The sequence below is a fragment of the Athene noctua genome, chromosome Z (genome assembly GCF_965140245.1).
Source record: "Athene noctua chromosome Z, bAthNoc1.hap1.1, whole genome shotgun sequence".
Classification (NCBI taxonomy): domain Eukaryota; kingdom Metazoa; phylum Chordata; class Aves; order Strigiformes; family Strigidae; genus Athene; species Athene noctua.
The window spans coordinates 57,848,104-57,864,700 of record NC_134077.1 but is presented as its reverse complement, the minus strand read 5'-3'; the positions used below and the strand labels follow the sequence as shown (position 1 = coordinate 57,864,700).

The window sequence follows — 16,597 nt, the reverse complement described above, 5'->3', positions numbered from 1 at the left end:
CAACAGGCCCTGCTAAAAAGTCTCTATCTTTTTTTAGAAGCTCCCTTCATGTATTGAAAGGCTGCAGTAAGGTCACCCTGGAGCCTTTTTTTCTCCAGGCAGAACACCCACAACTCTCTCAGCCTTTTTTCATGGGAAAGGTGTTCCAGCCCTCCTATAATTTTTGTATCCTTCCTCTGGACCTGCTCGAGCAGGTTCATGTGTTTCCTGTGCTGACTCCAGAGCTGGATGGTGGGGTCTCACCAGAGCAGAGAATAGGGGGAGAATCACCTCCCTCGGACTGCTGACCATACTTATCTTGGTATAGCGCATGATACAATTGGTGCTCTGGGCTGCAAGTGCACATTGTTGACTCATGTCCAGGTTTTCATCTACCAGTACTCCCAAGACCTTCTCCGCAGGGCTGCTCTTAATCTCTTCATCCTCCAGCCTGTATTGATCCAGGGGGTTGCCCCGATCTAAATATGCAGGACCTTGCACTTGGCTTTGTTGGAAAAGAATGTATCGGGTACTTCAGAAAGTGGAATTAGTAGAAAAACATTTCTGTGTAGATGCTAAAAATAATTTGGATTTACAACCAGATCACTTATTTTGGTGACTAATAATTTTACCAGCTCTTCTGAATGCTGGTCGTTTGTAGGCATTTTGTACGGTTCAGTAATCAATTTCTATATTGGTTGGGTGCTTCAGACAACCTCATAGATCTAATGAAGAGGAGAAATAAAACAACTCATGTCTTCTACCCGACCCAAAGGAAATTACTCTCAGAATAATAGGTAGAAGAATACATTTCAATATCAAGACTCCAGTAAATGTGTCTGTGAGAATTTTTTTTCTGAAATGGATAATGGATAATGCATGTAACTCTTGGATTGGTTCCTGCCCTTTAATAGGTTAGAAAGCAAAATGAAGAAATTGGCCAATACCATAAGAGAAAAATCAGATGCCTCTCAGGATATGATTAATAATTTTATACTCACTTTGACTCTTGCTTAAGTGAGATGTAGTTCATTCACTGAATTCATATGTTTAATACAAAACAAATAGTCTCTTTTCCTCAGTTATGTACTGGATAAGGTCAAGCCCCCAGGAAGAAAATGGCATATAAATTTAAAACTTTATCTCAATGCAGATACATAAATGGACTTAATTAGGATAGCATAGGCAATATTAATTTGATAATTCTGAATTTTCAATCGGCAAGTTACTTTTAATGTAAAAGTAGTTACATTTCATTAGCACTGGAAGAAGAAATGCTGTCTTAAACACTAGTATTTAAACCTGTTTCATGGTTATGAACCTTATCTTGAATATTATTTAGGTCTGACAAAACCAGAGATGGATCCAAAATTATTAGAGATTTAAGGGTGAGGACAGCCACATTTCATCAGAGATGAATAGCAGAGAGTGGACATACAAATGTGAAATACCAAAGAAGGTTAGGCATCCCAAAGCTGAGTCAAAGGGATATTGACTGATATTAAAGGAAAGATACTGAACACTGATGATGAACAGTCCAGATTCCCTTTTCCCTTTTACTCTGTTTGACTAATATGTAACAGGATAATGCCACAACTAAATTCAACAGGATTCAAAAATAGATTTCATGTTTCTGAGGTGATTAATGCAGTAATATTTTTATTCATTATATTTTATTCAGCAGTTATTCCACTGATTACGAAGGGTTTGAGACTTTATACTTTGGGGTATGAGTCACTGATTAAAGGAAATTATTCCATAAAATCTATGTTGTATAAAATTTCATAGATTTTAATTAACTTTTTATTTTGTTTCTTTCCTTGAAGAAGTAGTAAGAGTTTAATACTCTTCATTTTTTGTTTTGATACAGGCTACAAATTCTAAGTATCTCTGCTGTGATATTTGTAAGACTCTATGCCCTTATAAAGAGGACTTTAATATTTTGTTGCAGTAGGATCAAGTATTTGTAGAATTAGTGCTTTGAATATTTTTGAAATTGATTTATGATTTTTTTTGACTGTTTCTAAGATGAAAAGCAAAAGTCGTTCTGATTTATCAGAACTCAAAGTAGGACAAAGCACTATTGAAGATATAATGTCAAGAGCTTATGACAGTTTTGATATCCAGCTCAGCAGTATACAGTTACTGTACAGCAAACATGGTAAGTATTCATGAAAGTAATCTTTCTCTATATGAGTAAAAAGATTTCGATGGTTGATGTGCCTTTTACATTTTAACTGAAGCAGTGGTGAATCTTTGGAACATACTTTTTTGAGCTCACGTTCTAAACTCAGTCCTATGAACATGATACAGATTTCCAAAACATATCTTTAGGCATTAGATTCCAACCTTAGCTTTTGCTAAATAAACTTGTAGTAAATCCCTTCTTTTTGAAGATGTCTCTTTTGGTTTGCTGCACAATAAATATGAGTGTAGTTAATTTATTTATAATGTTTTCCTTCAGTGCCTTTTCCTTGCTTCCCTCAAATTTAAAGAAGAATCTACAAGTAGTTGTAAGTTTGATCATTTTGTGAGGGTAAAGAAAGGATCAGATCCCTTACTGAAGGAAACTTTTACTAGTAGTTTGGGAACTGACAGTATAGAAGGAGTCAGAACCAAAGAACTCTTAAGCATTTAATTCTTAATTGTCTGGTTCCTGAGAAGAGAGCAGAGCCTAAACTCCCAGTATGAAGCATGTTAAGAATTGGGCCCTTAGAAGTCTGCAGCATGGATGGGATAGCTGTTTAGATGCAAATGGTAGAAATTAAGAGGTCTTGTATGTCTGAAGTCCAGCTCTTATATATGTGTATTGATAGAGCTGTAAAAGGAATTGTCACCTGAATTTTTAGCAACATATTTAATTCTGTGATGTGCATAATGAGAAGGAATCTCTTTCAGTGCCTAAAGCATAGGTTTTCTTTGCTCTTCTAGATGAGAACTGGCAAGAGGCTCGAAAGCTGAAATATTCATCTCAACATATCTTGCAGCCCTTGGATGTAAAAGTGGAATTTAGCAGGGCTATGGTTGTTACAGATGCAAGAATGCCCAAGTATGTGTTCTTTCCTGTTTTGAAATTTTATGGTAGATTACTTTCTTTAGGGGGAAAAAAGAAAAAAATCAAGGATCTAATTATACTTAGGCAATTTTACATCTGTCATGTGTGAACCTAGGAAGTAAAATACCTTCCACCGAGAAAAACAGAATAAACACAAGAAGTTGCCAGATATTGAAGAGGTGATAGATTGTTACATTGTTATAAAATAAGTATGTATAGTAAATCTTTAAATACATTATTTCAGTTCTCATCTTTAAATAAATATATTTCAATTTTCATTGGAAATACTGAGGAGGAAAATATTTGAACTTTTAAAGTCTCTTATAAACAAGACAAAATTATTTTGAAAGGTAATGTGCTGTCATACTCCCTCTCTTTTACTTAGGTTATTAATCTTGTTTGTTTACCTGCTAGAGATCACACTGAGTATGCACTTAGGCTTATTTAGCAAAAAACCCTACTGATTATGGAAATTGTACTTAGTCAGAAGAAAATGTATGTTACTATTAATGATGAAACTTTGATTTTAAAGATCACTGAGTCAAAGGGACAAAGATTAACTTTGCATGTATTTTGGAAAGTGCATCTTCACTAATGTCTGATAAGGTCACTACTATCTAAAAACTGATCAGTTTTGAAGTGCTTGCAAACATTAAAGTATTATGAGTTAATTTGATTTATTATTTCATTAATAAGAATCATATTCTTATGCTACAATAAACTAGCATATGTTTATTTAATTTTTAACCCTGTCAAACTCAGACTTTAGCTAGGCACTTCAGAAAATTAATGTCATTAAAAAAATAGACCTAGGGTGTTGCAGAAAAATGTTTAGTACAATCAGCAAAATCAAGAGGCAGTTTGTGAAATAAATGAATTACAAGCAATCTAGGATTTGCTTAGTCAGAAAAACTCTCCAATAATAATGTACCTCACCAGTGCTGTGTATTGTGAATGCCGATCAGTCATTGCATGGTATAATGGTGCCACCTTCTGGAAAGCTGGGAGGCTGGCTTCTGAATTTTGATGATTTACAAAACATTATTCTTCCCCTCCTTACTTTTTCTCTGTTTTGTGGAGAAGGTGAGATAAGGGAAATATATCTTACAGGAATCTGTCTTTTTATGTCAGAAAGTACAGGTAGGGAAAGGGAGATTTCATTTCTATGGTCTTATAACAGCATGTTATTTTAATGTAGGTTTGTAATTGACATCTACCTCTCTAACTGTCTTGGCTACCTGGTGTGCTTCTCCTTTTGGCAGTTTATGTGTCTAGACTGGTTCGGGGAAATTTTTCCCTAATGGATATTATTTCTGTATTCTGAATTCTCATTATAGCCACTTGACAGTAAATAGTTTCTGTGTCTAGAAATTGGCAATTTTTTCTTCCACTGAGATAGTAATCTTTCTTGGAGATCAGTTGCTGCTTCTTTCTGGGTGCCTGCACTGTCTACAACTGTTAGGAATGCCACAGATAGCAGTTTGATACTAGATGAACATACATCACAGTGAGTTACTAACCATAACTAAAACTTTAACCCACACCAAGAACAAGTAACCTTTTCAAATCTAGCATGTTGACACCATGACTCAACAACAGCTGAACTTGTTAATTTTGTACCTGATTCAGTCTCCAAATGCTTTCAGGATGTATCAGCAGATGGTATTATAATACTCTAGAGTCATCTAACAGTCTTGAAATGACTGGTACAGCAGGTTTTTAACTGATAGTGGAGATAGAGACAGTGCATCACAAATAGTGTGCCAGCAGGGACAGGGAAGGGATCTTTCCCCTGTCCTCGGCACTGTGAGGCAGCACCTCAATTCCTGTGTTCAGTTTTGGGCCCCTCACTACAAAAAGGACATTGAATGACTCGAGCGTGCCCAGAGAAGGGCAACGAAGCTGGTGCAGGGTCTGGAGCACAGGTCGTACGGGGAGCGGCTGAGGGAACTGGGGGTGTTTAGTCTGGAGAAGAGGAGGCTGAGGGGAGACCTCATCGCCCTCTACAGCTCCCTGAAAGGAGGGTGCAGAGAGCTGGGGATGAGTCTCTTGAACTGAGTAATAAGTGATAGAACAAGAGAGAATGGCCTCAAGTTGCGCCAGGGAATGTTTAGACTGGATATTAGGAAGTATTTCTTTGCAGAAAGGGTTGTTGGGCGTTGGAATGGGCTGCCCAGGGCGGTGGTGGAGTCCCCATCCCTGGAGGTGTTTAAGGGTAGGGTTGACTTAGCACTTAGGGATATGGTATAGTTGGGAACTATTAGTGTTGGGTTGATGTTTGGACTGGATGATCTTCAAGGTCTTTTCCAACCTAGACAGTTCTGTGATTTGACCTTTTCTTTAAGGATTTGCTGCTGTTTCTTCTTGCTTTGAGATCTTTTAAAGGTCTGAAAATCATGAACTTCTGTGTGGGATACCCAGTTAGGATTGTGTGATAAATTTTCACATTTGGTTATATGTCTCCCAAATCAGTTAAAACTAGAAATGTTCTATTTTCTGCTGGTCTCTGGCTTTGACTACTCAAACACATCAATACTGTCAGTATCAACATGGTTTAAAATGCCATATCACTGCATTATCTCTTTTTTTTTTTTTAAGAATGGTCGGTTAACGAGTGTTTATATACAAATATTTAGGTACATGTCATCTCTAGATGACATAGTGCACAAATGATAAAAATTGTGGTAGCTTTTGTGTCAGCAAAAATCCCCTAAATTGTAAACTTCAGTAATTATAGTAGAGTATTTATGCATCAGTATTGCTCATATCAGTTACACATATATGAATGTTTTTTTAGTATACATGTAGTTATTCCTTTATATTACAATTTTTATACTTCCATATAAAGCCAGCATTATGTTTTTCCTGAGCTTTTTTCATTTATGTTTGTAATTATGCTATAAGTAAGTAATTGTAAGAAATTATACTGTAGAACAGTGTAATTCTATTGAGAAAAGTGAGTGGAAAAATGCTCGTTCTAGTAAAAACTAGTACCAAAATTACTTTGTTTACTGTAGTAGAATTTTATGAATCAGTCCCTTAGTTTGGAGGGCACCTATTTTACCTCAGGTGTTTGGGTGTTTGCATTTTTTTGAGTCTTTGCACTTCCTTGGTGACCATTGAATCTCGTTGAATTCCTTGTGATTCCTGTTCAAAAACAATAATGAATTCACCAGAACTTTGCTGTCTTTGGTCAGGAAGGCACATACTGCTGCCTTGAAGAGAATACTAATTTATGTAATCTTAATTTTGAAGGCCACTGTATCAGGGGCCTTTTGCTCTTAACCTGTATTTTCATCTGCTCACGTTTCCTAACCATTAAGATGGGCTTTCACTTTGTGGTTGTATTTGAACATCTGCCTTTCATTTCTGAGAATAGAATGCAGTGCTTCTTATTCACATTTGGAAGCACTAATATGATTCTGTAGTTTTCTAGCCTCTGTAAATTTTTTTTTGATGTTTGCTTTATCCTGTGGTATGGTTCCCCCATTTTCTGAAGAAGGTGTCTGGGAGTCTGTCATAAGCTAGTGTTAGGATACCAACATTAAGAGCATCCTTCCATATAATAGTGTTCACTTAAAAAAAAAAAAAATCAATTTAAAGGGACATGCTTATTTACAGGTTTGAAAATGACATGCTTAAACTTTCCTTCTCTCTAAATACAACCAGTCTGAACTTGGAAGAAGTTTCTGCACAGTTTTCCTCATCAGTTGAAGTACTTAGCTCCTCCATGCCTCAGTCTCTGCAAATTGGGAATAATTACATTCCAGTTGAGATATTTTTTGAACCTTAAAAACTTTTGTTAAGAGTGGTGTAGTGAGCCTGGGATTATTTGCCGTTATCTGCCTTTATCTGCTGAGTGCCTTCCACATAACTACATGGGCTGTCTGTTGTACAAACATTGATCAAAAATGTCTTAACAATATACATGAATTTTTGTAGAGAGGTGCAATGGAAGTGAGAATTGCTAAGTGTCCTAGATTACTGGAGTACTCAAGCAGTAGTAGATGGACAGGCCTTTAAGACCCAGCAGCTACACATCTACTCTGTCCCTCTTTGTCAAAATAAAAGAACAAAAAAACCCAAACCAGTCTAAATTTCTCTCTGACAGAACTGGAATTAAGAATAAAAGTCAAAAGTAGCTGAGAATCAATTCCTTAATAATTTAAGGATGTGAAGAAATACAGAAATTGTAGAAAACTAGGTACTTACTGTTGCAGTTCAACATGTACAACTTCGTGCTTGTCTTGCTAAGGTATGAGGAGCTTTTTTCCCGTTACACTTGTAGCCTTAAAGTTAGTTGAGGGTGATAGAAAATTTTGAGGTTTTTGTCCTCACATCTTTTCCAATGTATTATATTTTATGTTCCTTTGAGGATTAAGCTGTAAGTTAAGCACAGCAAAACTGGGAGGAAATAGTAATAAAAGCATAATAATGTTCTTAAAGCCGTTTTTCTGCTTCTGTTCTGCTCACTTCTGTGAGAAACGGGGCTGGGGTTTAGGTCTTTAAAAAGTCAGTGCCCCAAGTTTGAAGTGGACACTGACTTTTTGGCCAAAGTCTATTCCAACAGGTTTAAAATGTGTTTTACTGCTTTAAAAATTAAAGACTCATTCTGTTATGTCATTTATATCTATGCCATTTATTCCTTTGTTAAATATCTAGACTACTGCTAGAGTCAGCTTAAATATACATAACTTCTAGGAGGTATTTTGTAGACTTTGCTTTAAGTTTTGGACTATAAACATTCTTATGCAAAAACCCCTCACCTTTTCTTCTGTGAAATACTCTGTGTAAAGGATGAGTTATGTGATTTATTACAAGTAATTAAAATAAATACACAAACAAGAAGGAACAACTGATTGTGAGCAAAATACGCTGTATGTAGCCAAATCAGGTGTGATTATCAGCATTATCTGCAGTCCTGATCCGTAAGACATTGTATCAAATGAAAGCATAAACTATGTTAATAATTATTTTCTTGTTAAGTTTAATTCTTCTGTGTGCAACAGAAGTTACACATATATATATATATGTATTACATGCAATGGTTAGATGGGTGTTTTTTTGACCAGGAAGACTTGCATGTTTTTTGAGAAGAAAGCTAATTTAATTTAAACTTTACATAATTTTAAGGTGACTTTGTTTGTTTATAAAACAGGTTCAAATTGTCTGGACAGCTGCCCTTACTTTCTGTCCAAATATCAGACCAGAAGCTGACAAGTATCTTGGAACTAATTGATAGCATCCCTAAGCCGGAAAGTGCTTCTGCTACCAGTTCTCCTCCAAAAATAACTGAGGTAAGGTTTTTAAAAAAATATTTCATTAATAATTATCAGAAAAATATCTTTTTGCTATTAGCGTTGCAGTTTTGAAAGGAACACAAAAAAGTGGAGAACAAGCACTTACTTAGTATCTTTTGAAAAATGTAGGAAATTTTCTAAAGCTATAGAAATTTTGCTTGTTGTTTTTGCAGTGGTTGAATGTAAAACAAAAAACCCTCAAACTTTTACTACTCTGGGAATTTGTAGTTCATATTAATCTTGAGTAACAGCCGTATTCACTTTTGTTGATGTTAAGTTTAATTGTACATTCAGATTTACACATGTATCAGAGTGCTGCAGAGTTTGGGTTCAGCTGTTTTGTTCAGCGAAGAAGATGTAGAAACCTTAGAATTTTTAAAGTTGAAGTCTTAGGCAGGAGTCGAGCTTTCAAAAACAGAACAAAAAATAGCTACTATCTGTGGCTAATGTTGGCTAAACAGTGCCTGCCTGGCAGAAGTGTCAGCTTCATTTCAGCTGACTTCACTGCTCTTCCCAGTTTTTCTTTATTCAGCTATACAACATACCTGAGTAGGCAACAGTTCTGCCTTCCATTTCTAAGATTTAGAAGTGTGGGGTGCATATTCTTTCTACTTCCCACCCTTAGTGAGAATGGTTTGGATCACTGTTTTATGCTTTCTTCAGGACAGAGGATTGCGACTTTCTTGTTACTATTCCTGAGAAGTATGTTTTACCTTTTGATATGAGTTGTTTTTAACAAAGCTAGGAAATGAACCCTGAATTCCTAATTTTTAGCATCACTTTAGTCTGCATAGTCTGGCTATGTTTTATATGTCTGTAAAGCAGTCCTATCATTTGAACATACATGAAATGTCAAGGTCAAAGACAAAACTGGGCTATCCATTTTTCTGTCATCTGTAAATACTTCTAAGGATCTATTATTTAATATTTTGTTCACTTGATTCTAAAGGAATAATGGTCATATTTATGTTTTGTTTTGTTTTTTTAAGATTACTTAATTATCCATCTTTTTACAAATTATTCTGCCCTGTTCCTGATGGCTATTGCTGCAGTTCTGGGGGTGTTTTCTGTAAATTCAGTATCTGTAAACTCAGTACCGATCTGTAAATGCACACGACTAGACATGCATATCTACTGAAAGTATATATAGAGTGAAGATTGTTTCCCTTTAGTATGTAGTTTCTGTGATCTCTTCAGTGGTGACATTGAAGTTCTAGCTAGTTCTGACTTACTCTTTCACTTTTCATATACTAATAGTATTCCCAGCCAAAAGCTGCTATAATCTCTGTTTTGGGCAACTACTCACAGAAAAACTTTCTTCAAGGATAAGTGATGGAATTTTAGTTTTACATAAATAAAATGTGCACATATAAGATGATTATCCTGTGCTTATAACATTGCCTATACTTGAGTTTAATTATAGAGTTCAATAGAGTTGATGCGCTTAGTATTACCTGTACATTACTTGTGACATACAGGATGAGGTGAGGAAAGACTGCTGAGCCAGTGTGAATGCATTTGCATTATATGCAGCATCCCTATTAAAACCTATGGTTAAACCTGTCTGCTCAAGCTTCCATCTACAGCAGAGTTTGTCAGTCTCTTAATTGCTGGTATTAAATTCAGTTAATTTGAGTAGATTTGTTGCTTTGGTGGTGGCAGATACACTCCCATGCTTTCATCTTTGTAGCTGAAATTCTTCTCAACTTTGTTGCCGTCGCATAACTTCAGAATCAAAAAGGATGTGAAATCCTTTTTCGGAGCTCTGCATGTGAACTTTGCTCTTTATGTTTTGAGTTAGTGGAGGAATTGTTCTTGGGCTGCAAAGACAAAAGTCTCCTCAGATTCTTCTAGATTTTTGCACCCTGCACTTTCTTGTGTTTACTCATTACAAAAAGGCTGTCCACTTCAGTGTGGAAGGCTTTATTTCTCATGATTTGATACTGTGAAGTCAAGTCTCACAGTTTCTTCTTGTCTTCTTAGAATGTGAAAGTGTTACAGATGAGTTAAGACTCTTAGAGACTCAGTGTATCTATCACTCATGGGCATGAATATATTCCATAAGGGCAGATTATATAGGCTGGAGACTGAGAAGACAGACTGTTGAAATGCTAAGAGTGAGGTGAAAAATGGAGCCTCGGAAGCAACATTCAGAGATGAATGTTTATTTGTTGCCACAATACTTAGATTTTTGTGAGTTACTGAATTAATTGTCTGAGACTAGGCTCTGAAAGTAGCAGTATAGGGGAAAAAAATCCCCTACTGTCATCTGTGTAATCCAGAGCCAAAGGCACTCAAGAAGAATGGGCAACCAGACAATGCACACATCTATCCTTACTTTAGTACTCTGTGCCAGACATGTGTATACTGAATAAATATTCCCATGGAACATACAGGTGAGAATTCGTAACAAACTCAGACCACTGAGACTACCTTCTGAGGCTTAATGGGAAACCTGACTTTGGTGACTAAACCATTTGGTTGCCTTCATTAAGAGAGTGCAATTCTGTCATATGATACCACATGGAGTGAGGATACTTGTCCTTTTGTCCGTTCTAGTGGTGAAACAGGGACATTTCACACATTTTCAGTTAATTCTCTGGGTTGTGCATAACTGCATCTCACAGTTAAAGACTCTACTAGCATCTGTTTTTCCAGATACATGAAGAAATGAGATTTAACAAGGCCAAGTACTTGGCCCTGGGCTTGGGTCATAACAATCCTGTGCCATGCTACAGGCTTGGGGAAGTGGCTGGAAAGCTGCCCAGTGGGAAAGGACCTGGAGGTGTTGATTGACAGCTGGCTGAATATGAGCTGGTAGTGTGCCCAGGTTGCCAAGAAGGCAAATACCATCCTGGCTCGTATCAGAAATAATGTGGCCAGCAGGGACAGGGAAGTGATTGTCCCTCTGTATTCAGCACTGGTGAGGCTGCACCTCAAATACTGTGTTCAGTTTTGGGCCCCTCACAACAAAAAGGGCATTGAGGTGCTGGAGTGTGTCAAAAGAAAGGCAGTGAAGCTGGTAAAAGTCTAGAGCTCAGGTCTTATGAGGAGCAGCTGAGGGAACTAGGGTTGTTTAGTCTAGAAGAAAGGAGGCTTAGGGAAGACCTTACCACTCTAAAACTACCTGAAAGGAGGTTGTAGTGATGTGGGTGTTGGTCATCTCTTTTCTCAGGTAACAAGTGATAGGACAAAGAGGAAATGGCCTCAAGTTGCAGCAGGGGAAGTTTCTGTCTGCTCTAATGTTTTCTCTAGCTCTTTTTTTTTTGTTTGATGGTTTGTTTCCTACCTGCCACTAGGATCATGTGGTTTTTATGAGGAACAGTTGATCTTTTACTGTTCTCTGAAGTTGCCATACTGTAATCCTGTGAGGGACTAGGTTTTGTCTTCCCTGAGCTTTCATATGATGTGCATTTCTGTCCATCTTTTGATCTGTGAAGTTGGATGTTTGAACATTTTTGTCATGTTTCCTGATATTTCTAGCTCTCTGTAGCTAGAAGAATGTGCAGTGCTTACTGCTTTTACATAATTTAGGCCTCATTTCTACCCATGCTTTTAGTAACTTAAGTGTTTAACTGTAATTATTTGCATTTCTCAATAAGATGAGACCAGTTTCCTTCCATGCACCATATGTGCATGCAATAGCATGACCAATGAGTTCAAGCAAAAAGTTTTATGGTGTTTCCTGTTTCAGGCTGCAATATCTCCTGTGCTCTCAGCACCACATTTATCACAAAGTGTGTTTCCTGTTTTGGATCTTCATTCTTTTGTGGAGTCAGGTAATACAATCTATTTTAAAGTCTGAGTTAATAAACAGGTCAAATCAAGTTTTTTATTTCATGAAATTAAGTTGTTTTTCTTGGAGTACGTGACCATTTGTAGCTTTGTTTCAAGTTCTTGAAGGTTGAGGAGTGTTATATTCTGTGTAGCTTATTTGTGTATTTTTTCATAGCAGTAGAATTCTGTTCTTGCTGTTCCTTTTGTGAAGGCAAAGCAGTAAAATGTTTATTTAGTAGGATAGGTTTGTATTTGTCTTTGCATATGTTACTACAAATATCTATTTAGAACATCTGAAGTAGTATGTATATGATCTTTTATGCTTCAGTATGTACTCAGTCCTCTGGTGATGGTTTTAATTATTCTGCTGAAGGATTTTTTTTCTACTTAGCTGGTTTTATTTAAATTACAAAATGCTGAAACAATGACTGTTAGAAACTACTGTGTTAGAAACAAACATCATTTTGACTTCTACAGATAAAACCGGAGATTGGGTGTGGAGAAACCGGTCATGTTTAATACTGCTGTGCCATTCAGACAGCCTAGCTAAATTGTAATGTTCCATCTAGTAGTTACATTTGAAAAATAATCAAATATATCAGTGTTATTTCAGTGCCAATCACCTTTGTCTTGCCAAGACACTCAACTGAAGAAATGGAGAAAAAAAATTTTCCTTCTCTCTCAAGTTAATGATATATGTGGTTTGGAAACACTAGCAAAATTATCAGCAAGTTGATTAAATTCGGTGTATGTACAGTATGTATAGAAATATGTATCTGTACATCTTCATCTGTTTCTTGTACAAGTTTCTTTAAGTGTCCAAAGGTAGAGAGAAAGTGTTATTTAAGTTTTAAAATTAGGGTAAGATAGAATGAACACTGTCAACAATTAATTTGAGAAAGTAATAAATTGATTTAGATTTAATCAAGTATTTTTAAATTTATACTATATATACAGCTGTGCAGTCATTTTAAGTGATTCATGTTATTTCTCTGTTTTCATGCTCCAGACTCAAGGGTGCTTTTAAACCTTAGAAAACACTTCTTAATGTCACTTGCTCTGTTTTGGCAGAAGAAGGATCCTTATTCTTCAGTTACCTCGTGGTTTATGGATTTTAGGTGAAGGAAAAGAGACTTATAAGATGGTGCAATCTGTTTGTCTTGGTTATACTTCTGTAATAATGTCAGGTGGATTAAAAGCTTGGTAGTCCTAAGGAGTTTTTCCTGAAAGGAGAGATCCTTAGCAGGAAGAGATTCGAAGTTATTAAGGCAAAGGCTTCTGGACAGTCATCAGCAGTCAGACTAGCAGAAGAGTTATTAAGCTATTAGTACTCACTGTGGCAAGATGAGCCACAGTTTGTGCTGTCTTTTGCATAGCCAATAGTGAGAGAATGCTGGTGAAGGAGTTAGTTGACAGGAACTGGTTTATGATGACGTGATGGAGCTGTAGGTGTGGTGGACAGTTGTGGAGGCAGGAGCAGAGATAATTATAGAAACAGACTATTGGTTGCCAGTTACCAGCTAGGTTCTCTTCTCATACTTGCACATTTAAGTTTTTATAGATGTAAACACAAAAGTTCTAGGTCATAGTACTGCAAAATATCATCTGTCTAGAATGTGTATGTAATATTGTCAATAAATCCTTAGAGTCGGAGGAAGAATTTTATGATGCTTTAAGCAGTCCTGTGGAAGACATGCCATTTTTTGAAGCCCCATCTGGTTCTCTCAAGCGAGCTAGCAGTACAAGGCGAAAAAAGCTACGTAAACAAGAATCTTTGAAAAATATGACGGAATTCCAGCTAAGGTTTGAAGTAGCTCAGGTAAAATTACTTTCTAAACACTTTTCTGCAGCACATCTGAACTGTTAATTTTTCCCTGTTTGTTGTGTTCATGCATCCATGTCTGCAGAAGTATTGGATTTCCCCATTTCTTACTGAAACTATTTTGTTGAGTTTTTTCCAAGTCACAATTGTGCTTCTGCATCCTTGTCATCACTTAAATGCTTTGATTTAATCCACTTTATTTCCCAACTCATTTATCACTGAATTTCCTTTATCTAACTATCACTCAACAATAACATTATTTATTTGTTTTGGCTTAAGCTTTAGCTTTTGACATCTTTTTTTCAGATACTGCTGAGAAAACTGAGAAAACTTTAATGTTAACAAGCACCCTATTTTTCTGCTCCAGTTTTTCCTATTTTTTTCCAGGTTTTCTTCTCTTGGCCTCATGCTAAATCTGTAACATACTATAAGGTGTTTTATTTGTCCTTCTTGATGTTTCAGACTCGGGGGTGGGAGGAAGTATTTTACCCAAATGCAAGACACAGTTTCTAGCTACATCGGTTGGTCTAGTAAAAGAGATGGCTTTTTACCAGTATGGTTACCTTTATTGTGAGAGTATCATGGCTATGACAGTTATTGCTATTACTCTCTTTACAAATAAACCATACAAATTCAGTTAACTTTACAAATTCTGGTTTAGGGCAGGGCTTACAGAATGTCTTCAACACATCATAACTAGCTTGCAACTTATGATATACTACACCTTATAGAAAATACATAAATAAAATTGAAATGTAGTGGGTTTTGTGTGATGGCAAGACCTAGTTTAAGAACTACTTGTCTGAAGACGAATGCTGTATTTTACATTATTCTCTGATGGAAACTATCTTGCAATCTGTAAGAAAAAAAACCAGTTGAGAATCTATTAAGAATCACCTTCTCTCTGTTGGCTTTATGGTTTAAAGTTACTTATTCGGTTTGGGTTTGATTTTCCCTATTTGTAGAGAGTGTGATGTGGAAAGTACGTATCTTTGTTTTGGTGGTGAAAGACAGATAACAGCTAGGTGTTTTATTTAACAACATCTTTGTCATGCATGAGTGAAAAAGTAGGAAATCCTCTTGCCTAATACTCAGCTTGGAAATCCAACTCTTACCATGAGAGTCCAAAGAAATTCCAGTGAAAGCAGTAAACTCTTTATGCTGACTGAAGATCTAGTTTTAACTGCACTGAACATTACCAAATGCTTTACGTAGTTGTTTTGAAAACTAAATTAGGTCAGTAAGTGTAGCTTTGGTATTACATGTGTGCTTGTTTGAAGTTTTTGTTAAAATAGCAGAAAACAGTATTCTAGCAATTTTGCTTGTTGAACTGTTTATTTTTTCCAGGGTATTTGCTGTATAAAGTTGAATGGTCAATACACATTTAACCAGTAAAATGTATGTAAATATGTAATTCTATATAAAAACTAAAGGAATAATCCTCTACATTTTTTTTTCCTGTTTTTGTTTGTTTGTTTGGGGTTTTTTAGGTCTTAATTAAATTATGCCGTCTCACTGGTAATACTGAGACACCTATGCTGCAGCTTGATATTGTAGGGTTAGGCACTGAACTTAAATTAAGAACATTCGACATGACTGCAAATGCTTTCCTTCGTGAAGTTTCTCTGCTGTGCCCAGAGTATATGGGTAAGTATTTACAGTCTCATCAAAAAACTATTTAGAAATAACACTGTGCATTTGTGTTCAAAAAGCCAGCATTGCTTTCTGTGGTCAACTAGGGAGAATTTGTTTCCTAAATTAAATGGGGCAGAGGGGAAGGGAAAAGTAATTCAGGAGCTTATTGTCTTAGTAATGCTTTGGTAAATATGTTCTAGTGCTACTTATTTTAGTAGAGTTATCTAACTATTTTAGGTCTGCAGAAGAGGTTTTGTGATTAAATAGTAATAACAGCTAGTAGCCTAGTTTGTTGCCTATAGATGATAAAAAGAACTGTAGAAAACTTGTCAATTTTTTTCATTAAAGAAAGTAATCTTTTTTATTCTTTTGTTGTTTTTTTTTTTTAAGATGATAATGACAAACCAGTTTACATAATTACTACTTTGGATAATGTAGAAGATGATCTTCTCACTCTGGAATACATAAAGGTGAGAAAACAGCAGACTTTGCCTTTGAATTGTAAACCAATCATGAACAGTATAGTATTATTGAGCAATTGCTAAAGGTTTTTCCGTACTTATTAATTCCTTAACATATTGAGTGTCATGTGCAGTCTGTCTGCTCTGTAGAACAGATTAACTGTAAATTGTAAATTGTGTTTTTTGAAATAAATTCTCTCTAATGAAATCTGCAAACTTTTGGTGCAATAGGCTGATATTAATGGGCCAGAATTGAAAACTGCCTATCAGAACGTTCTACAGAAAATAAAGGTACGTTATCTGTTTTTAACATAATTTTCTCACTGTGGGAAGAGAGGCATGTTGGATAAATGTAATTTGTTCTTTTAGGTGAACTTTTCATCTCTAGATATTCATTTGCATACTGAAGCTCTGCTGAATGCTATGAACTATCTGAATAATCTTCTACCCAAACAAGAAGCTAAAGTTATAGAAGAACCGGTCCATGAGAAAACAGAGGAGAAGAAGGATGTTCTTAAGAAATTAAGTAAATCGCTTTATTCTTCCCTCTCCCTCTCTTTTCATTCCT

At 35.9% G+C, this 16,597-nt stretch overlaps 1 protein-coding gene across 8 annotated transcripts in view; it reads left to right on the top strand.

Moving 5' to 3' along the window:
* The window catches only part of VPS13A (vacuolar protein sorting 13 homolog A), a 111,546-nt gene that overhangs the window by 27,712 nt on the left and 67,237 nt on the right, over positions 1–16,597 (top strand). For all 8 annotated transcript variants that reach the window (XM_074932442.1, XM_074932441.1, XM_074932440.1 and 5 more), the window contains exons 21-29: positions 2,008–2,140; positions 2,911–3,028; positions 8,193–8,331; positions 12,029–12,113; positions 13,758–13,930; positions 15,424–15,580; positions 15,959–16,038; positions 16,261–16,320; positions 16,399–16,555. In XM_074932442.1, coding sequence (XP_074788543.1) covers positions 2,008–2,140; positions 2,911–3,028; positions 8,193–8,331; positions 12,029–12,113; positions 13,758–13,930; positions 15,424–15,580; positions 15,959–16,038; positions 16,261–16,320; positions 16,399–16,555 — 1,102 coding nt within the window. The remainder of the gene's footprint in view (positions 1–2,007; positions 2,141–2,910; positions 3,029–8,192; positions 8,332–12,028; positions 12,114–13,757; positions 13,931–15,423; positions 15,581–15,958; positions 16,039–16,260; positions 16,321–16,398; positions 16,556–16,597) is intronic.